Source organism: Loxodonta africana, chromosome 24 (genome assembly GCF_030014295.1).
Source record: "Loxodonta africana isolate mLoxAfr1 chromosome 24, mLoxAfr1.hap2, whole genome shotgun sequence".
NCBI classification, from domain to species: domain Eukaryota; kingdom Metazoa; phylum Chordata; class Mammalia; order Proboscidea; family Elephantidae; genus Loxodonta; species Loxodonta africana.
Window position 1 is genome coordinate 49,713,207 of NC_087365.1, and position 23,562 is coordinate 49,736,768.

The 23,562-nt window shown below is 42.2% G+C and overlaps 1 protein-coding gene across 1 annotated transcript; it reads left to right on the forward strand.

The window, feature by feature from the left end:
• The first annotated feature begins 2,074 nt into the window (after positions 1-2,074).
• On the forward strand, positions 2,075-22,296 carry PARD6B (par-6 family cell polarity regulator beta). Its single transcript, XM_003419894.4, has 3 exons — positions 2,075-2,169; positions 7,291-7,513; positions 19,485-22,296. The coding sequence occupies exons 1-3, from the start codon at positions 2,104-2,106 to the stop codon at positions 20,309-20,311; spliced, it is 1,116 nt and encodes a 371-aa protein (XP_003419942.1). The 5' UTR covers positions 2,075-2,103; the 3' UTR covers positions 20,312-22,296.
• The last annotated feature ends 1,266 nt before the right edge of the window (positions 22,297-23,562 follow it).

The window sequence follows — 23,562 nt, forward strand, 5'->3', positions numbered from 1 at the left end:
CCTCCACCTTCCCATGAAGAAAGACGGGCTTCTTTCTCACCCTGTAAACCAAGGTGGGGCAGTTAGCATACAGAAACCACACTTCTTCAGCCCCAGCACCCAGCAGAGATGTATCTGAGTACCTGCTAGAGTCAGGCATTGTGCTATACCCTCAACAGTGAGAAAAGCAGATGTGGTTCCTGCCTTTAGGGAGCTTTCATTTTAGGGTGGAGAAGATTACTCATTAAAAAACTCAAAGGCACCTAAAAAAAAAAAAAAGGCAAGCTGAAACTGTCACAAACTCTGGGAAGAAGAGGTATAGGGCGGTAGGAGCAGATGTGTTAAGCCCCCAGGACTCAGCTGGAATGAAGCATGCTAACCAGGCCGGCTCCCCAAGACCCTCTTCTTGACCTCAGGTTAGAAATCCCTGTTCCAGAAGGACTGAATTGTGAGTTCCTGCCTGATCTTTCTTCCTGGCCTTCCATGGTTAACATTTGTCAGTCTCAGGAACACACACCACACATTGTGTCTGTCACCAGATTGGGCTGTGACTACAAGTCGCGGCATGGCTGTCCCCTACTCTAGCTCACAAAAAGTTCAACAGCCCTTCGAGAAGCAGCAATCCTACGGCGGGCCTTGGTGGCCCTTGCGTAGGGGGAAAACTTCGTGAGGGGGAGACTTGGGGAGGGGGTCTTCTCCAGCCATAATTTTCAGAGGGTGCCACCTTCCCGGCCTGGCTAATGCTAAACAGGGTCTGCCTGGGAAAATCCCAGCTCTGGTGCATTTAGAGAAAAGGATACGGCCTTTCGTTACTCAGGGACACAGCTCCGTTGCTCGGGAAACACACACAAGCCAGACGCTGTCATTTGGGGAAACAGCAAAATGGCCAAGAAATGGCTTGAGGTGGGAAAAGGGAGCCTTCAGAGGTTAAAAAGAGAAACAAACCGAAAAAAAGCGCAGAAGGGTCGGCCTAGGAAAAGCCCTCGGAGGCTGGGCCCGAAGAGAGCACCTAGGACTTGAGCCCACCTTCCTTCCCTTCCCGGCGCCAATTCAGTGCTGGGACCTGACGCACTTAAAATGGTGCAGGGCACAGAAACTCTGTTCGACAAGACCCAGCCCCGAGGGCCCTGAGGTTCACCACCAGTCTCTCCTGCAGAGGCGGGAAAACTTGGCTTTTGCAACCAAGAGTTGCATTTGGACGCCTAAAAGACGCAAACAGGAGGCCGAGCGTCGATTTGAAGCTGCGACAACCCAAACTGGCGGCGGGGCAGGCCCGGCGGGAAGCTAGCGGCCCCGCGGAGCCTCAGCGTGGTCGACCACCCGAGTCGGGGGAGTCGGCGCGCGTCCCGCGGCGCGAGCTCCCAGCGGGCCCCCAGTAACCAGGCGCGCTCCGGCGCACCCGCGCGTGCGCAGGAGGCCCCCCATCGTCGCCCTTCTCCAGGTGCGCTCGCGCTTCCGGCCGGCCTTCTCGCACCCTCCCTGCCCTGGGCGGAAACTCCGTGGCCTGCGCATGCGCCCCCCGGCTCTCCTGCTGAGTCCAGAGGGGAGGCCCCCGGCTCCAGGTGATCCCGCCCCTCCTTCGTAGCGCTGGACCAATTACGCCTCGGTGGGCGGAATTTTCGAGTAGGCGGCCCGCCCACGAGCTGAGCGAGGCGTGTATCGATTGGTTGGCGCCGCGGGCGCAGGTGCGCGCTTCCCATTGGGTGTGGGCGGAGCGCGGTCTGCAGAGCCTGTCGGAGGCTGCAGGTGAGCGCGCGCACTGGGCTCGGGGACGCGCCCGCGGGCTCGCGGCGGAGGCTGCCGGGAGCGAGGCTGCGGCGCTCGTCGCCTCTGCTCCGCCCCCTCCTCCTCCTCCTGCATCGTCGCGGCCGCCGCCGAGGCCCGAGGGAGGGAGCCGCGTCCCCGCCCTCCGCGCCGCCAGTCCGACCCTCGATCCCGCCGCGTGAGGAGCCAGCAGAGCGGGGCTCAGGGCGAAGACGGGAGCCGCCGCCGCCCCCTGTGCAGGTGCCAGTGAGGAGGCTCCGGGCCACAGCCGCCCCCCCAGCCCGCCCGCCGCGCACTCGCTCCCCGCTCTCCTGTGCGGTGGCCCGGCCGGAGGAGGCCGCCGCGGGCTCGGCGCTCAGCATGAACCGCAGCCACCGGCACGGGGCGGGCAGCGGCTACCTGGGCACCATGGAGGTGAAGAGCAAGGTGCGCGGGGCCCGGCAGGGTGAAGCGGCGGGGCCGGGGCCGGGACACGGGGAGGCCAGAGCCGGGGGCGGAGGGCGGTGAACGCGGCTCGGGGGAGGCGAGGGGCCCGGCAGGGACCGCCTGGGGAGCTGCCCGGTGCCTGGGACGGCGGGGTGCGGGGTAGTGGGACTTGGAGACAGGCGGTGGCGGATAATAAACTCGCTGAGAAGGGGACGGGCGAGGGCTTGTATCTGCTCCTGGCCCTGATAGGACGACCCAGTGGAGTACTTAGTCTCAGTCCTGTTCCAGAATGAGAGTGAGGCCCAATCTGTACCCGAGGATGCGGAGGCATTTGAGTACAGTGTGGGAGGAAAGGTTTGGGGGAAATTCTGCGTACTGCGTTGACGAGTAGAAGCTATTTGGAATATCCCATGGTCATATAAAGTTACCCCTTCGTGGCTCAGGGGATCATCCGGTGGCAAAGGAAAGAGCCCAGTGTACTAAAGAGCCCTTTTCAAGTGAGCTATGTTTCCTGCAAGGAATTTTTCTAGCACTAACTTTGGTATGCATTTAATCTGTAAAATTTGCACTATCATCTTACGTTTGAGTGGTACTTTACAGTTTGAGTCTGGATGCTCTTTTCATTCCGTCGTTCTACCTTTTCACATCAAGTGCTTTCACCCTTGACCTACGAACGGTATGCCAATCTGGGGATAATTACCTCCGTATCAACTGAATTCCTAAATTGCAAGGCCGGGCGAGCAGGACAGTCTGTAGGGATTAGTTAAGGAATGCTTTCCAAAGGGGGTTTTGAACTGGAATTTGAAGGTGATCGGCAGCTGCGGGAACATTTTCAGCAAGCATTCCATGAATTGAAGAGCCGAAAGGAGTTTAGATCATCTAGCCCCATTCTCGTTTTACAGATGAGAAGACTGAGGCTCAGAAGGGTTATGACTTTCCCAAGCTCTGGTTTTGTGATAAAACCGTAAAGCCTTGATTAAAGCTGTTTCAGAGAATCACTTTCAGGCACTGCAGAATACAAAAAGTTCACTCGCTAGGCCCTGAGCACATTTAGAATACAGTTGGGAAGAGCAGAACACAGAATAGAAAAATAAAAGCATATCACCTTCAAAAATAACGAAGCACGTTGAATGTAAAACTAGTTAGAATGCACAATCAAGAAGCCATTTGAGCGAAGTGCAGTGGAATTAAGGAAAGTTTCCAGGAGCCTGTGGGTAGAATAGTTTTTATTGTCTAGGGCTGATAAACACAGTTCTGTAAGTTGCTGTAACTGAGAACCACATCAAGAATATGTAAATGTGTTCATTTTTAAACTTTATTTGCGACTTTAAGAACTCACCTATCAGGATAGGCACTAGTTTAAGGAACCGTTCTGTAATTATAAGCAATTTAAGAAATAGGTTCTTCCTTGTGTCCTCCTTGGAACCGTCGTAGCACATTGAAGTGGCTTGCTTGAACTAAAGGGTTAAGATGACTCAAAATCTGCAGAGCTTTTCCTCTAGCAGTCTGATGGTGGTAGTGTCCCTGCCCATTGGTTGGGCTTTCTCGTCCCAGATTTGTTATAAATGTAGTTTGGGTTTGTGGGAGTTGAGGTTAAGAAAAGAAAAGCACTTGTGACACTGCCTAATCTTAAAATTCAATTTGTGGTCTTAATCTTGGTGGTGAGTCTTTAGTTTTTTATCTTAGGAAAAAATGAGTAGGGATTTGATAGTAGGGCTCAGTCGAGGTGCACTGATAATTACAATGAAAGTTATTTCCGGTACTGGGAAACTTTGAACACTTGGGAACTGGAACTTCAGGCTTTTTGCTCTTCATTTGTGAATCTTTCATATACTGTGGCCAAACTATATGTTGTGTGTCGGACCTGCCATAGTACACATCTTTAGTGAGCCGGATATCTTTAACAGAATCAAGGCATCCTGAGAGCCGGCACTGAATGAAGTGGTCCCACTGTTATTCTGGCTGCTGGTAACTCGGCATGGCACACAGGGACATGTAGTATGTCTCTGACACCTTATGTTTTAAATATGTGTTAAATGAAGCAGTTGTCATCTTAGTCATCAGAGATTTAGTCATCTGGACATATTTTCGAAACAGTATTTCCTTTTACACTGCTTTAGTGCTATCTCAGCTTTTTACAAACTGATCACTAAGCTGGTAAACAAAACTTGGTAGTGTGCAGACCCACGCTTTAGGATTTTTTTCTTCAGCATTGAAAACAGTAGCTTCAACTTTATTATCTTCGCTCATGGAGAGAGAAAATGGTGCAGATAAGAAAATAACGGAAGGCGCAGAATCACTAGAGTGAGATTGGTGATAGTGCTGCCATGTGATTTTTTTCCTTTGGTAACTGATTTATCTTCCTAATTGCTTCTCCAGAGTTAGGAAAGTTTTTAACAAACACAATGATGTCCTTCAACCTTGGAACAGTGTTTGAACCATAAAACTTCCTAATTGTTAATTATGTTGTTGTTAGGTGCCATCAAGTCAGCAACCTTGTGTACAACAGAACTAAAGAAACACTGCCCAGTCCTGCACGATCCTTGTAATTGTTGCAGCCACTGTGTCAGTCCATCTCCTTGAGGGTCTTCCTCTTTTTCATTGTGACTCCTGGGCAAACAGAATATTAACATTAGGTTTGCATTTCTGGAATGCCATCTGATGCTGGGGAAGGAGAATCCTTACACATTCAGGATGGCCAGGACAGTTCAACTTACAGTGACCCTTTAGGACAAGGTGGAACTGCCCCATAGGATTTCCAAGGACCTGCAGGCGGATTTGAACTGCTGATCTTTTGGTTAGCAGCGGAACTCTTAGCCACTATACCACCAGGGCTGCTAGAACAAACTCTTAAAAAATTTGTTGCCGGACAAACTCCCACCCAACCCATAGATGGGGCTAAAAAACAGTTGTAAATAAATGGTGCACACAGTGAATAATTCCTTTGTGAATAGTTGCTGATTGGGTCTGAATTTTAACTCCTAGTATTTACTTCATGTAGTAAAAAGTTCTCTTAACCTTTTGTTTTGCTGCAAGAAGCATAACGATTTCTGTTGTTTTTTTCCTGCCAACATTTGCAAAAAGGCACAACTACTGTGAAGCTGTACAGTTTCCCATTGTTTTTAATCATACCATTTTAGCAAGAGAAGAACGTAGAGCAAAGAATTTTCATGCAGAGCTTTTGCAAAAACATCGAAGCCCTAAAATGTTCAATTACTAAATGTCATTCCCATTTATAGTCTCTGGGTGGTACAGATGGTTAAGTGCTAGACTGTTAACCAAAAGATTGTGGTTCAAACCCACCCAGAGGCACCTGAGAAGGAAGGCCTAGGATCTGCTTCTGAAAGGTCACGGCCTTGAAAACCCTATGGAGCAGAGTTCTGTTGTGCACACATGGGGTCCCCATGAGTCAGAATCCACATAAGGCAACTAAGAACAACAACATTCCCATTCATGTACCAGAGGAAATGATGAACCCTGTGGGTGAGTCAGAAAGCAGTAGGGATTCCACGTTGTGATGCCAGAGTAAAGAAGATGCGGAGAAACCGTGACTTTTGATAACATCAGAAGACTAACTCTGATATGAAGGGTGTTCCCTGAGTGTTTGTTTATTTTGAAATGTGAAGGTGTGACTAAACTTTTTGAGAGCTTTAGGTATGAGTCGCCTTATTTTCTTGATAAATGTCAGTGTTTATGTTTCAGCAACGTGTTTTGGAAACTTTTAAATTTATTAGAGGGAAGAGGTGGTTTTAGTGTGTTTGAATTTTACTTTAAAATGAGCGGGTAGTTTGGGTATAAGCAAGGATGATGACCAGCAAAAGCAGTGGATCCAGATATCCTGGAGGGCCCTTGGGAAAATGAATTGACATGTTGGTAAACTGCTGAAATTATTCTGGTAGGGACTTTCCCCACATGGTGCTTAAGGCCCTGTCTCAGGGGTACATTAGAGTTTCTTACTAACAATAGATACTTAGAGGGAAAACGAGTACAGTGGTCAGACACATTTGGGAAGCATTTGCTTAAATTTTTTTTTAAAAATCAACTCTGGGAGTTAACAGCCTTTAATATGCTGGTTTGCACAGCCATTCTTGAGACGGTGACTGTGTAGCATTTCCAGAATTTAAGTGACTGGGACAACTTTTTGAGGAAGGCTGATGAGCCTTTCTTAGGTTTCCACATTTGAGGAAATGCCATGGTAGTCCCATAGAGAGTTATAAATCGTGCTTATTATGGACTGGATGAAGCCAGTCCTTTGTGTCGAATAAGCACGACGTTAGTGATTTGGCAGTTGGAGACAAGTGGTGTGATTCTGGAGTGGGGAAGCCAATCTGAGTGTCAGAACTGTGAAGAGAAACATTGGGTATGATGGAGGTTGCCATCCTCCCCATTTGTGTGATCCCTTAATACCTCTGTGGTGTAATTATTCTCTTTACCCACTAATTGGTGAGTTTCTGGAGCAAGCTTGAGCCTTGAAATCTCTAGGGCCTAGCTTTGTGCCAGCTACATAAACATTTGTTTCTGTAATTGGATAATTGTAGGGCATATATTTGATATATTAGTGAAGCTTCTTTTGGCTTTAACATAGGGAAGACGCTTCTTAGCTCTAGGCCTATTTTTTATGTACCTACCTCCGGTAGAATAGTACCTTATGCCAAGGAGCTCAAAACCCTTTTTGTATATTTTGCTATTAATCCATGCCACATCCTGTGAAATCGTAGTTCCTTTTATGGGGGAGGAAACTTAGATGCTTTTGTGTTAATGCTCAAAGTAAGGACTTGGGCACATCTCTGGTACCCCGTGGCCTTTGTGAGGAGAGTACTGCTGTCAGGGTGTGGTCTGCAGACAGGGTTTGAGCTGAGTCACTGTGCTGGAACGTCCCCAGAGAGGCAGGTACCCCAGGGATTGAGTTGAACTGCTTCTCTTGAAGGGAACGCCCCTCAGAGCTGCAGCAGTGAGAGGGTACCTTCCTGCGCCTTTCTTATGCAGGTTTATCTCCTGCTAATGAAGTTTCTCTGACAATAGACTGTTGCTTTAAGGGGAATACTGTTTGTTAATATTTTTACGGCATTTTCTGTTACTTATGTTTGTTTTTTGAACTTTACATGTTTGTTGTATTTATAGTTTGGAGCTGAATTTCGTCGTTTTTCACTGGAAAGATCAAAACCTGGAAAATTTGAGGAGTTCTATGGATTACTGCAACATGTTCATAAGATACCCAATGTTGACGTTTTAGTAGGCTATGCAGACATCCATGGGGACTTACTACCTATAAATAACGATGATAATTACCACAAAGCTGTTTCAACAGCCAACCCACTGCTTAGGATTTTTATTCAAAAGAAGGGTAAGTACCACTGTTAATAAAAATTATTTTAGAAATAGAGGTAGTTTGTTTCCTGTTGGTAGGATACACAGACTTTGCCACAAACTTACTGAATAAACATTTTGTGTGTATCTTCTTGCTGTGTTAACTAACAAGTGGGTTAAAACATTTGTCATTGTTGATTCAGTTAATATCTTTACGTTTCACTAAGTGTACTTTAGAAAATTTGTGTTTTTAATTACTACTTTTAACCTCTTAGGTTCTTTATATAAATTAGGAATTTATTGAATCTTCATTTGATTGAATGGATTATTGCCCATTCAGAAAAATGGTAGAAATCATATGGCTTTGGAGGCAGAGAGACATTCCAGCTTTTTTGGTGGCCGCTAACTTTTAAATCCTATATTTACTACTTAATAAATATGTGGAAGAAAGTTATTTAATCTTCCTCTGTCTCACTGACTGTATCTATAGAAAGACTGTAACACCATAGAGGATTACTGTGAAAATTAAATAAGCCAAGTGCAGTGCCTGGCGTGTAGTCAGCACCCAGTAAAATTTTTCTTTCACCTTTTATTTCACCTTTTAGGATATTTTCCATAGGAAAATGTAAAATTATTAGTTTAATTATCTGGAAAATTAGATAGCAAGTCATTATTTTGGAGGAAAGTAAGCATTGATATTCGTTTAGCAAAAAAAAAAAAAAAAGTAATAACTGTTGTACTTGGCAAGCATTTTCAAATGTATTTTGAGTCCTGAGACTTTTTTTTTTTTTAATATTGTGGCATCCTGTACGTGTGTGTGCGTGTCTGTCTGTATCTCTGATAGGAATTGTGGTGTCTGCCATTTATTCCTGTCTCTTGGGTAAATTGAGAGGTTTGAGAAGCCATTATCAGAGCAGGGAGCGCAGTATTGGTGGGATAGTTGAAGTCTTACTCTGTTAGTAAACCAATCAGCTTGTGAAAACTCAGCTTGCTTGTGAAAATGGGTAGGGATTTCCCTTGAAGTGAAGCTTTAGTTCCAATCAGTTGATAAGCATTGGACCACTCCCAGGGCTTTGAAATTCCACTGATTATGCATCTTCGCTTTTCTGGATTTGGAGGAACTAAAGTCCACCAACAAAATAAACCTCTAAGAGTAACTTATGTCTGCATTACTTGACTGTTTACAAAATGCTTTCACACACACAAATTTTTCCAAAGACCCCTGAGATGGATACCACAGATAATTTTAACAGGGATATGACATAATTAATTTGACTGTTAAGGCTGAAGGAGTGGGCAGCAGTCTTTTACAGCAGAGAACAAGAGCAGGTAGTGGAGATGCTGCTGGAAGCTGCCACAGTAGAGGAGAGAGGTGAGAACAGAGTTTGTTGTTGTTGGGTGTTGTCAAGTGGACTCACAGCAACCCAAAGTGCCAGAGTAGAACTGCCTCACAGGGTTTTCTGGGCTGTAATCCTTATAGATGCAGATGGCCAGGTCTTTCTCCTAAAGATCCAGTGGATGGGTTCAAACTGCCAACCTTTTGGTTAGCCGAGTGCTTAGCTGTTGCACCACCAGTACTCCTTCAGGAACAGAGCAGTGGGAACATAAAAGGGAAATATTTGAGAGCCCTTGCACTCACAGCTGAGTGGTATGGAGTTGAAGGGGAGTCTAGCAAAGAGCAGCTTTATGGCTTTGAGCCTGATGGCTGGGATAGTGCCATAAACAAGCAAAATTGAAAGAGAAATTGATTTGGGAAAGAAAATTATGAGTTTGATCTTGGAACAAATAAACTTATAAGGCTGGCGAGTTGGGCATGCCATACAGGAAATTGAAAATGGTAGACCGGAGCTTTGTAAGAAGAATTTGACAGTTTGCTGAAAAGTGATAGCTGAAATATGGCAAGGTGAGACAGATGATCAGGAATAGGACCTTGGAAAGCTATGTATAGAATGCTGGAGAAAGAAGATGTCCATATAGGAGAGTACAGGACAAAACATTTGAGTGGAACTTGGCAATTTGAGCAGAATACATTAAATAGTAATGTTGAATAACAGATCTTTCTTGTTGTAATTTTCATTAAAAATTCAGTTCTTTAGAATGTGTATGTAAATATAAAATAACTATTTTAAAACTAGAGCTATCTGATACATTTTTGTTGATCATCCCCTTTGTTAGAAAGATGATGGAAGTTGCGTTACACCACCACGTTTTTGTTAATGGAATTGCAATACGTGATCATGGAATCAGTCCTAACATCTTTTAAGAGTGATTATCTAGCATCTTCTGTTTCCTTTTAAGGTTGTTATTTCCTGGGTGCCTTAAAATTGGAATTGGACTTTTTCCTATGTTTTTATCGAGCCCTTTGAAGGTTTTTATTTTTGATCTAGGAGTTGCAATTTAGAAATACGTATATGTGAACCAAAATTTTCTGTGTAATTGAGGCAGAATTACCAACACAGTAACCCTTAAAATTAGAAAAAGAAATTAGAAATAGTCCATTCAGTAGAAAGATTTTAGTTTTAAAAACTATAAATTGAACACAAGTATGAATTTAGCAATAAATGGAAAGCAAGTGGGTTGACTTGTTATTACTTCAAGCCCTCTGCTGGCATTCTATTGCAACCAGAATAAAATCCTCCTGATCTGGGCTTCCCAACCTCATCCTCCTCCATTTTCTTGTTCCCTCATCACAGTCAGTGAGCCACATTGGCAGTCTTTCCGTTCTTCAAACTTGGTAAGCCTGTTCCTGTCCCTGCTGTTGCATTGTTTTTAGTTAGGAGCACTTTTCCTCCAGGCCTTTCTGTGGCTGCCTCCGCATCCTTCAGATCCTCCTTAGCTGAAATAACAGTTTCCTCAGAGAAGTCTCGTCTTTAACCCTACTTAAAGCAATCCCCCCTCCCACCTTTACCAGATTGCTCTCTGAAGACATGGAATTACCTAATTTACCCACGTGTTAACTCATTTATTACAACTGCATCCCCAGCGCCTAAACGGTGACAGACTTAACACAGTGCCATGTGATTCCTATTGATACTTTTTTCTTTTTTTTTTAAACAAAGCTCAACAGATGCTTAAGTAGAAGGCTGATTTTATGTGAACCTTAATGAACATTAAGTTCAGGAAACTGATATGAAGCATGACATTAAGCGTAGTTACATCTTACATTTTCAGCTTTCTTGGCTTGTTGACTCCAATTAAGGAATCCACAGGGCAATAGTTAACACTTAATATTGTATCAAGTGATTTTTAAAAAACAAATTTCATGATTTGAGACCAAGTGGTCTTCTTTCTTTTTTCATTTTTTGTGCTTTAGTGGAAGTTTACAGTGCAAATTAGTTTCTCGTTCAAAAATTTGTACACAAATTGTTTTGTAATATTGGTTGTAATTCCTGCGGTGTAACAGTGTGCTCAACCCCTGCCTTCCCACCCTGGGTTCCTTGTTCCCTTTGTCCAGTTTTCTTGTCCCTTTCTGCCTTCTCATCTTGCCTTTGGACAGGAGTTGCCCATTTTGTCTCGTATAGCTGGCTGAACTAAGAAGCACATTCCTCACATCTGCTATTGTTTTATAGGCCTGTCTAATCTCTGTCTTTTTTTTTTTTTTTTTTGACAAAGATTAAAAAAAAATCTTTGTCTGGAAACCCTGGTGGCGTAGTGGTTAAGTGATACAGCTGTTAACCAAGAGGTCGGCAGTTCAAATCTGCCAGGTGCTCCTTGGAAACTCTGTGGGGCAGTTCTGCTGTCTACAGGGTCACTATCGCTATGGGTCGGCATCGACTCGACGACACTGGATTTGGTTGTTTTTTTTTTTTTTTTAATCTTTGTCTGAAAAGTGGGCTTCAGGAATGGCTTCAGTTCTGAGTTAGCAGAGCGTCTGGGGGCTGTAGCCTTGGGGCGTTCCTCCAGTCTCTGTCCCAAGTGATCTTCTAAAATCTGATACACTCTACTAAATAAGTTTCTTTGAAGTGAAAGCTCAGGATTTAATGTGTATGGCTTAAACTTGAAGTTAGTGTTGTATTGCATATCTTGAAAAGTTTTATTATATTAAAAAAAAAAAATTGTTAGAAGAAAACCCTGTGCTCTGTTTTCGTGGAAGCAAATCAAAACAAAAAACCTGGTATCGTAAATGTTATTTTCGTAAAGGGAATTCCCAGGTCTTTTGCCAACCTCCACCCCCACTGGAGTTTAGAGTAACACCACAATTTATTGGAGAGAAGGAAAAGAAAAGGCACAGAACAGAATTTTTCTTCTCTTCTTGTTAGGTTGCTCTTGTGCACTAAACAGTTTTAGAAAATATGGCCACACCTCTTAAAAACACCCAGGTCAATCCTGTAAGTTTGGAATACGGCCAAGGAAATGTGTAATTTTTAAAAGCTTCCCAGCTGGTCATGGTGATCAGCTGGTCTGGGATCTGTTGATACCTATGGCACCAACTCGTTGCCAGATCTAATCAGAAGATCTACACCAGAACATCTCACTGTATCATAATCTGCATTTGTATGGTGTCAGACAAATATGTCTACTTCTTAGACTTATCCAAAATTTGCTGGAAACACCAGAAGGGCCTTGCATTAAATGTGACCTCATGTAGTCCGTGCCCTTGTGGCCCGTATACTTGTAACGGGGCACCTAAATCATTTCTTTGACCTTTTCTGTGCACTGGGCATTATTTTGTAGATATATTTTAAGGTTACATTTTAATGAGTCAATTTAATTTAAAAGTGGTTTAAGGGATGTACATTTTAAAAGCAAATTGTAAAAAACAAAAGGTGTGACCTAAAAAATAAAGAAGAAATAGGGGATTACTATCTTAGACTATGACATCAGTTGCTTATGACCTGGGTGTCACGTTTTATTTTTCAGCCAGTCACAAACCCTCTTAAAACTGTCATCTGATTATTTTTCATATTTGTTTCCTCATCACCACTGCCTCTGCTCCAGGCCAGGCACCATCCTGAATTACTGCAGTAGCCATTGAGATTACCATCACTGTCCTGCTTAAAATCCTTGGTTTTCTTCCCGTTGCCCTTAGGCTGAAGTCCACAAACTTTAACACATTCCAGGAGATCTGTCTTTCTGGTTGGTCCCCGGCTCCTGCCTCCTCTCTTCCACCTTATAAGCACCATTGTTATTGTCCCCCAAAAATATGTGTTGTAAATCCTAACCTCTGTGCCATTTGGGAATGGGTTGTCTTTGTTAAGTGGACAGGATTAGTGTATGGTGTGTTTTGAGGCAGGATTAGTGTAGAGTGTATCTTGAGTCAATCTCTTTTGAGATATAAAAGATTAAAAGCAAGCAGCTAGCAGACAGAGATGGGGGAAGAGCAATGCCAAGCCACATGAAGGGCATCCAGGAGCAGAAGCTCAAAAGAAACAAGGACCTTCCTTCAGAGCCAACAGAAAGCCTTCCCCTAGAGCCTGCACCCTACATGTTAACTTCTAGCTTCCTAAACTGTGAGAGAATAAATTTGTGTTTGTTAAAGCCACCCATTTATGGTACTTCTGTTATAGCAGCACTAGAGAACTGAGACAGAATTTGGTACCAAGAAGTAGGAGTGCTGCTCTAACAGATACCTAAATGTGGACGCGATTTTGAAATTGGGTAATGGATAGAGGATGGGAGACTTTTAAGGTACCTAAAAGTAAAAGCCTGGAGCCCTGGTGGCCAGTGGTTAAGAGCATGGCTGCTAACCAAAAGGTTGGCAGTTCGAATCTACCAGCTGCTCCTTGGAAACCGTGTGGAGCGGTTCTACTCTGTTCTGTAGGGACGCTGTGAGTCAGAGTTGACGCGATGGCAACAAGATTGGTTTTTAGTTTAATAGTAAAAGCCTGGATTGCCTTGAAGAGAATTACGGACGTCAAAGGCAGTTCTGGTGAGAACTCAGAAGAAAGTGAGGAGAGCTGTAGAGACAGCCTCTGTTGTCTTAGAGAATACGTATGGCGCCAGCAACGGAATGTTGATAGAAACATGTACATTAAATGTGCTTTTCGTGAGGCTTTAAAAGAAGATGATGAACGTGTGATCGGAGAGTGGAAGTACGGTGATGCTTTTTATGCAGTGGCAAAGCACTTGTCTGACTTATGTTCAGATGTTTGGTGGCAGGTAGAACTTGTAAGTGGTAAACTTGGATATTTAGCTGAGAGATTTCTAAGCAAGATCTTAAAGGGGCCGCATGATCTCTCCTTGCCGTTTATAATGAAATATGAGAGGAAAGACATGAACTTGAACTGTGTACAATGAAAACAGAACTTAAAGATTTGGAGATTCTGTTGTACAAACTAAGGACACATGACCTAGAATGGTCACCAAGGATGTGGCTACTCAAACTTCTGTTAGAGATGAATCGCGTGACTGATGGATCTAACCAACTACCACAGCAGAAAACCTACCGGCTTAGACTGAAGGAGACAGAGAAGAGAATGAAAGGAAAGAACACTGTCTGCCTCTTGGAATTCCACAGGCAGTAAACACGCCAAAGGAGCTACATCTCTTGTCCTCCAAGCAAAGAAAAGGATCATCCCTGGAGTAGCTGAGAAATCAGCAGAGCTGTTGGAAGGAGCACAGGAAGCAGGGCCTTCTTGGTTTTCAAAGGGTCAAAAGGGTCGTCTCCTGGCTCTTAAAGGGTGGGGCCACAGCCTCCTAGGTTTCAAAGAATCAGATCTTCACCAGCTTGGTTCTGGAGGGTGGGGCTGCCATTAAGTTGTGCCAGCGGGATGGGGCCCCTGCCCAGAGCTGAGTGGGTGGAGCTGCTATGCCCAAGGAGCAGAAGAAAGGGGCCTGCTGGGACTGAGGGGATGGGGTTGTGACTCAGATGGACTAGGAAAACAGCTTCCTGAAGCCATTCTCTGAATGCAGAAATTATCAGACAATATCATTAATATCATACGCAAGTGAAATTTTTCTGCAGATAATTAAAAAATGGTTGCAGCAGTACATCAACAGGGAACTGCCAGAAATTCAAGCTGGATTCAGAAGAGGACGTGGAATGAGGGATATCATCGCTGATGTCAGATGGATCTTGGCTAAAATCGGAATATACCAGAAAGATATTTACCTGTTTTTTTTTTTTTTTTTGACTGTGCGGAGGCATTCAGCTGTGTGGATCTTAGCAAATTATGGATAACGTTGTGAAGAATGAGAATTCCAGAACACTCAGTTGTGCTCATGAGGAACCTGTACATAGACCAAGAGGCAGTCGTTGGGACAGAACAAGGGAATACTGTGTGGTTTAAAGTCAGGAAAGACATGTGTCAGGGTTGTATCCTTTCAGCATCCTTAATCTGTATGCTTAGCAAATAATCTGAGAAACTGGACTATATGAAGAAGAACACAGCATCAGGCGTGGAGGAAGACTCATTAACAACCTGCATTATGCAGATGATACAACCTTGCTTGCTGAGAGTGAAGAGGACTTAAAGCACTTACTGATGAAGAACAAAGACTACAGCCTTTAGAATGGATTACACCTCAACATAAAGAAAATAAAAATCCTCACAACTGGACCAATAAGCAATATCATAATAAACAGAAAATTGAAGTCAAGGATTTCATTTTACTTGGATCCACGATCAATACTCATGGAACCAGCAGTCAGGAAATCAAACGATATACTGCATTGGGTAAGTCTGCTGCAAAAGACTTCCTTAAAGTGTTGAAAGCAAAGATGTCACTTTGAGAACTAAGGTGTGCCTGACCCGAGCCATGGTATTTTCACTCACCTCGTATGCCTAGGAAAGCTGGACAATGAATAAGGAAGACCAAAGAATTGATGCCTTTGAATTATGGTGTTGGCAAAGAATATTGAATATATAATGGACTGCCAGAAGAATGAACAAGTCTTTCTTGGAAGAAATACAGCCAGAGTGCTCTTTGGAAGTGAGGATGGCAAGACTTTGTCTCACGTGCTTAGGACACGTTATCAGGAGGGACTAGTCCCTGGAGAAGGACATCATGCTTGGTGAGGTAGAGGGATCAGTGAAAAAGAGGAAGACCCTCAACAAGGGGGATTGACAGAGTGGCTGCCACAATGGGCTCAAACATTGCAACAATTGTGAGGATTACACAGGACCGGACAGTGTTTTTTCTGTTCTGCATACGGTCACTCTGAGTCAGAACTGACCTGTTGGCACCTAATAACAACAACAAAAGCCCAGGGAGCTAAGCAGCCACTCCTGAGGGCCTCCACCCAGAATCCAGAGGGCAAGACCAACACCCAGATGTGGAGGGTAGAGTCATTGCCTAGATGGTCTCAAAGAACAGATTATTTTCAGGCCTTGAGAGCTAAGGTAAATTGTTCTGTTGGGTTTTGGACTTGGTTGGTGCCTGTTATCCCTTTTCCCTCCAATTTCTCCCGTTTGTAATGGGAATGTCTGCCGTGTGTCTACCTTGTTCCACTGTTGTACTTTGGAAGCAGACAACTTGTATTCTAGATGTCACAGAGGAAGAGGAATTTCCCCCCAGAATGGAGCTTGGATTTGGAGTTGGTTTAAGGCTTTTGGGATTATGTGATGATGATGATGATGTGCTCGGGTGAATGTTTTCCATGTGGCAAGGACATGAATTTTGGGGGGCCAGAGGGTAGAATGTTACAGACTGCATTGTGTCCACCAAAAATACGTGTTGTAAATCCTAACTTCTGTGCTTGTAGTTATAGTCCCATTTGGGAATGGGTTGTCTTTGTTAACGAGACAGGATTAGTGTGGGGTATATCTTGAGTCAGTCTCTCAATATAAATGAGATTAAAAGCAAGCGGGAAGAGAGAATAACAAGCCACATGACGATCACTTAGGAACAGAAGCTCAAAGAGACTAGGACCTTCCCCCAGAGCCAACAGAGAGAGAAAGCCTGCTGCTAGAGCTTGCATCCTGAATTCTAACTTCTAGCACCTTAAACTGTGAGGCTTTGTTAAAGCCACCCGTTTGTGGTATTTCTGTTATAGCAGCACTAGATAACTAAGACAACCAGGGAGGCAGGCATCATATCTGTTTTGTTCTCTTAAGTCTGCAGCACAGAGCACAATGCCTGGCATATAGTAGATGCTCATTAAATATTTGATGATTCATTTTTGTTATAATAGGAAATGAGTCTTCAAAATTTGAATATTGCTTTAAGTAATGTTTAACTCCTAACGTTGCCAAGTCTGTTTCATTTAACCATTTTGGATTAGAGCAGGGGTTGGGTCAAATCCTCCCAGCTGGCTGTTTTTATAAATAAAGTTTTATTGGAAAACAACTGTGCTCATTTACATATTGTCTGTGGTTGCTTTGCAAAAACCTAAAGTATTTACTCTCTGGGTCTTGACAGAAAAAGGCTGTCAGGTACTGGATTAGAACATTAAAAATATTCTTTAATTCTTCCGTGTTCCTCCTTCAGTATGTCAAATGGGACCTCATGTTGAGCTTTCTCGATGCCTCTACCATGAGCTGTTCTTGTCTATTCTGCACAGGGTTGTTGATGGGATTTGTATAAAGCTGTGTGGTTTCTCAGAAGTGCACTTTACTCATGGTAGGCCTTTATTTCTTGTTTCCGTGCCTGCTGCTCGCTAGTGGACACTTAGCAGTCTGGATTTGTGACTTATGACCTCCTGTGAGTTAAAAAACGAGATAACGGGTTTCAGAACAAACGTTTAAAGAGTTAAGAGGTTCACAGAGAGGGTGGCAGGGCACCTCTGAGGAACGCACATGTGCAAGGAAGTGAGACATCTCATCTGGCTGTTTAGAGGTTCTAGGTGGGTCCTTGTCTGTCGCAGTTAGCCGAGGGCTGGGCCGGGTAAGCGAGATGTCCTGAGCTGTCGCATAAGCCTGGGTTTGTACCAGTGGAAGGTGGCTACGCATCAGGTTTCCAAACTTTGCATCTCCCTCCACGCTTAGTGCTCTGATCCGCATACTCAGGTAGAAAGTCGACTTCCATTCCCTGTGGACATTCACCTTTACACTTTCAACTAACACCCTGTACCCTGGCCTTCTGCCAAAATATTTCTTTTCCCAGTGGCTGGAAACTGATTAGCTAGATGGCAGAACAAAGGTGCCTTTGTACTGAGGCATATTGCTTTTGAGAATTTAGCAGAGAGTATTCAAACTGAGTCTGGATGTGATGCCAAATTATGCAGATTTGGGGGTTTTTGGGTCAGGTTTCCCATGAGTAGGTATGTGGGCAACTTAATTTTGTTATGTTTGTATGGTCTGGAAATTCCTTTCTTACTGTTATGTAGGCTTTCATCTTATAGATTATTTTAAAATGAAAATACTTGGTTTTGAGAAAACACATTCAGTAGAAAATTGTTTTTGATAGTTTTTTTGCCAAAAGAATTTGTATTAATGGATTTATGTTTAAAACCAAATTACAAGTAAGTCTCTAAGTGAGGACAAAAAGTATCCCCCCTGCAATAAGGTATTTCTAGCCTTGAATGCTAATCTGAGAATAGTTTTTGAAGAGGTCAGACAGCTTCAGAAAAGAACAACAGTGCTTTCCGTAGTTTGACACAAGTTTGACACTTAGCTTTCATTATGTAAAGTTGTTGTGTGGTACTGGCCTAGCAAGGAAACTAATTCTAGTTCTGGAAAGAACTGGGTTCTGGTTCTTTCTCGATGACTTACTGTATTCTTAATTTCCTGCTTATACAGTAAAGGTGATGATTTCTTACCAATAGGAAGGTTGAGGGTTAAATGAGATTTTACAAACTGAGGCAGGCTTTGCCAGTGAAGCTGGTGATATTACTGTTGTCTATAGCAGGAGCAGAGACTGGGGCTTTGAACTAGTTCTTCTGTACGAGGAGCCTTTGTCTCTTATTTTTACTGTTTTTTTTTTTTTTTTTTTCTGGAAATTTCTGACTTTTTAGTTTCCATTTTCATTGACTTCTGACAACAGAAGTGGGGGAAAACATGTAAATTTAGACAAAGGCATGTTTAGCATTCTACACTCATTCTGGTTTTTTTAAAAAAAACACGATTTGTGTCTGCTCTTGGGTTAGTTTCTTTTTTTCCATCTTGTTTTCTGATTCGATTTTTTAAATTAATGGATGGTCTTCCTTCAGCTGTATGATTTAACAGTACCTGGGTTTAGGTGCCCTGTTTTCCTGTCGTTTACATCAGAGAGCAGAAATTGGTGGCTTGAGGAATGATTTCAATCCCTGGATGTGTTATTTGATCCAAACAAGGGTTTTTTAATTTGTTTTTTAAATTAGGTGTCAACATTTAAAAATGGGGATGATTTTACTCAAAAATATGGCTTTCTGTCATCTCTTGAAAAATTGGACTTGGCCACATGAATTCCTACAGCACCTGGGAGAAAGAACTGCCCAGACCTGAGGAGCAGCTGTGCCAGTTAAATGGGGCAGGGGTTCTCCAGTTTGGCAGAGTCCTCATTACTTCCCGTTGTGGCTGTCACCCACACTGACAGAATACCTTTGCACTTGCCATTTTCTCGCAGTAAAGGAAAACGTTAAAATCTTCCACTTCTGTCTCTTTCAAAAGGGGGAAAATGAAAGATGAACAATTCCTCCAGAAAACTGAGGACGAGAATCTTTTAATGGTGGCCATGAAGACCAAAATTCCTGTGTTTGCTATGCAGCGGCTTGACTTAAATGTTTTGTTTCTAAGGGAGGGTTGTACTAGGGTAATGGTGGATAGCATGCATTTTTTTCCAATTTGGTTTGTTGTCATGCATCATGAGAGATTCGTTTTGCATGGCGACAAGTACTTACTGCTGCTGATAATAAAGCAGTGAACAAGATAATCAGTGATCGTTCTGAGTTCTGCTTTTTTATATATTTATATTTAATATTTTACCAGAAACAATTTTGTGATGTGTGCTGAAGAGGGCCACCTAGTGGTTCTTTTTTCGTATGGCATATCTGATTACTATTCTACATTATGATCTGATTAGAATAAGCTAATATTTAACTAGTTTGTTCACATATCAAAAGCATTTAAGGTAGCCTTTCTGTACAGATTCAACTGCAGTTAAATGGTGTTTTTCACGGCCTTTCTCTGTTTTATTTTATTTTTAAACAGAAGAAGCAGACTACAGTGCCTTTGGTACAGACACGCTAACAAAGAAGAAGAATGTCTTAACTAATGTATTGCGTCCTGACAACCATAGAAAAAAGCCACATATAGTCATTAGTATGCCCCAAGACTTCAGACCCGTGTCTTCCATTATAGATGTGGATATTCTCCCAGAAACACATCGTAGGGTGCGTCTTTACAAATACGGCACAGAGAAACCCCTAGGGTTCTATATCCGGGATGGCTCCAGTGTCCGGGTGACACCACATGGCTTAGAGAAGGTCCCAGGGATCTTCATATCCAGGCTTGTCCCAGGAGGCCTGGCTCAAAGCACAGGACTCTTAGCTGTTAACGATGAAGTTCTAGAAGTTAATGGCATAGAAGTTTCAGGGAAGAGTCTTGATCAAGTAACAGACATGATGATTGCAAACAGCCGCAACCTCATTATAACAGTGAGACCAGCGAACCAGAGGAATAATGTTGTTAGGAACAGTCGGACTTCCGGCAGCTCTGGCCAGTCTACTGATAACAGTCTCCATGGCTACACACAGCCGACTGAATCAAGCTTTCAGTTTGACGAAGACAGTGATGAAGATGACATAATTATTGAAGATAACGGAGCACCGCAGCAGATCCCTAAAGCTGTGCCAGCTGCCGAGAGCCTGGAGTCGTTGGCACAAATAGAACTCAGTTTCGAGTCTGGACAGAATGGTTTTATTCCTTCTAACGAAGTGAATTTAGCACCCGGACCAAGTGGCACGAACACAGAATCTGAAACACGTGCTCCAGATCACAAACTTTTAGAAGAAGATGGAACAATCATAACATTATGAAACCGTCATTAGAATGTTTTCTGAGAGAGGCTGCCACAGGGACTTGTAAGTTTGGCTAGTTTAAAGTGTGCATATACCTCTGAGCCAGTGATACGGAATAGGCATGAGAAAAATAGTATTGCAAGCTTAAAATGTTATTAAAATAATAGTTTGATAATTGTTAATACAAACTCCGGTGGATCAGAGGTGAATATAAGTCTGTGAACGGTGGGGCCTTTGCTTAATGAAATCACATGCTTTTGCTATTTTGTCTGGAAAACTGGATATTAGAGCACATTTTCAGAACTCTGGGGGAGGGAAGACTGCATCATTTCCGTTTGAAGTGGTTGCATATTTAACCTGCTGTGCAGAGCCCAGTTAACTGTGTTTTTTTTTTTAATTCTAATGTGAAGAAGTCTGACTCTCTTTCAGTACCTTGGGGACCTGAGCTCATATGTTCCCAGCATTTTACTTTGATTTTTTAATGTTCCCGTGTTGCTGATTGTAACAAATTATTTCCTGAAATGCATTTTTTCCTAATTTCTGAGAGATCAAACCAGTTGGCTGTTTTAGGAGTTGGATCTCACATTATAAAGCACTGGGGCTATGTTCCTGAACTAGGGAATTCTGTAGCAGTTGTTCAAGTTGGTGTCTGTCCATCCTGTAGCTTACATATTTACAGACTAATTCCATGTAGGTATAGTTTATATTTTAAAAAGCAATCCCATTGACTGGTAATATGGGAGACCTCTCCTTTAACCTATTGTCCTCATTCCCAGTTTCACTGAAAAGCATCCCTTTTGTTTTTGTGCTGTGTTTTGTTGGTGTGCTTTTATACTCTCTTATTGTATTCAAGTAGTTTGAATTGTTTTAGATGGAAAAAAAAGCACCCAAACTTAAGAGATTTTTACACGCAAGACAAACTTGTGCACTTTCTATACAAAAAAATTGAATTTTCTTAATGGGATTTCTAGGAACGCTGCCTACACTTTATGAGAAATAATATATTCACCTTGGACAGGTAGAGTTTATCACTGTTAATTTTATGAGGCTATTTATTACCTTCCAGTGCATCCACTTAGAACAAGGTAAGAATAAGGCTGCTAACTTTCCTTTGTTGCCTGATTTCTTTGGTATGTATCATTGTACGGTGGGCACAAGCACTGTGGTATGCTTGTATATAGAACTTAAGACTATTATGGTGTACATAAGTTCCCTATGGCTTATGGACATTTCTCCCAGAGTTATTTATTAATTAATTTTATGGTAGGGCTAGTATGAATACCTTTATAACAATTGTGTGCTATTAAAACAATGAAGAATCAACTGACTCCGTTTTGAAGGATATTTTCTCTATATGGAAAAATATGAGAAGAAATAAAGTCTTGATTAAATGAAGATCACTTGACTCAAAATACTTACGTGTATTTTGTTCATATTACCACTAAACATATTATCACCGAACTATTAACGGACCGCACAGCAATATGTGATACCATGTAGTTTTTGTTGAATTCACTGAAATTCTTCCATTTGTCTACTCCTGTTTTTTAATGGCGTTCCAGCTTTAATGTTCCGTGAGCCTCAGGAATTTTGACTCTAGAGTGACAAAATAATGTTGGTGTTCAGGAGGCTAAATTTCATTTATGATGTTAGTGGTGCAGGGGTTCAACATTTAAGTAAGAATACTTTCACACACTACCTCTCTCTTTTTTTTTTTTTTTTTTAACAAAGTTGTAACATCTAAAGTTTTGGGGAAAAAAATACTTCAGGGCTTGACTTTTTGTACAAATTTTAACTGTAAAATACAAATTTATCTTGTGTATATTAATGAAAATGGAAATCAAAGCTGCTAGTGCTTTTTATTTTAATTATCCTGCTGAGAATATGTGTCACTGGTGTTTTTAACTGTATCTCTGTCATTTAAATTATCGGCGAAATAATTATTAGACATATTGTAAAACCAAAAGGCCTTGGTTATACAATAAAATGTCAATTCATTGGTAGTCTGAATTGATTATTTCAAGTGCACCTTATTAACAAAAATATCAGTGGATTCAGCATAAAATTTTATGGTACTGAATGTCAAGCCTGACTGTGAATTTTGTTCTGTATCGTAAGTAGATGTATGACAATGTTCTCATGAGCTGTCAACAAGATATATGGACTTTTGTGAACTATGAATTTTCTAATTGAATTTTACATGCTACAACATGATTTTTACATGAATGCTATACTTTGTTTAAACTATCAAATGTCAGTATTTTACTACAATTTTATTGCAAAATGTACGTTATCACTAAATGGACTTTGATTTTAAATAATCAAATTAGTTTTAGTTGTATATTATTTTTTACAAATAAAGATAGACTTGCATAAAGCCTACTTTCTTGTTTTAAAATACGTGAAAACTCACCAGATATTTACCACGCAGCATTGTATAAAGTGGGATAAGGAGAAAATTGCTGTTAAAACAAGACCTTTGCTTCCTTAACTTTTCATTGTTAAAAGATAAACACCAAGTTGTATGTGAATTACTGCAACTGTGTGTGGATATATATACGGCTGTGGATTGGAAGGTAACCTTAAAAATTAGTTAGTTCTGAAAGCAGGAAAAGATTAGGCATGGTGTCCACTCAAAGTTATCTTTAACATTGTTAAAGATTATGTAAAACAAAAGTAGTTTGTAATGTGACTGTTGATTATATTCTGAAATTCAAATTCACTTTTGAGTTATGCATATTTGTTACTCTCCTGGAAACCCTGGTGGCGTAGTGGTTAAATGCTACGGTTGCTAACTGAAAGGTCGGCAGTTTGAATCCGCCAGGCACTCCTTGGAAACTCTACGGGGCAGTTCCACTCTGTCCTATAGGGTCGCTATGAGTCGGAATCGACTCGACGGAGTGGGTTTGGTTTTGGTTTTTGGTTACTATTCTATATGGCATTACCTATATGGATTGAATTTGGTTTCTACTGAAAATTTTTAGAAGGGCTTGAGAAGAGAGAAACCCTCTTCCTGAGCCATTCATAATCCCAAATTAGCCACCCTGTAATTGGCTTAGCTGATCTCTGCACTAAGTCTTCTATCACCAGTTTGAAAGATAATCTTGATTTTCCATCCTTACCCGCCCTCTTTAAAAACAGGTTTTAAATGCTCTGAATATAAGCTGAGCATCATGTATGTGAATTCTTCATATCATTGGTTGGTACAGATTGGGTTGCAGGCAGTACTTGATATTCATTCATCTGAGTTCAGGGTCCTCCGTGAAATA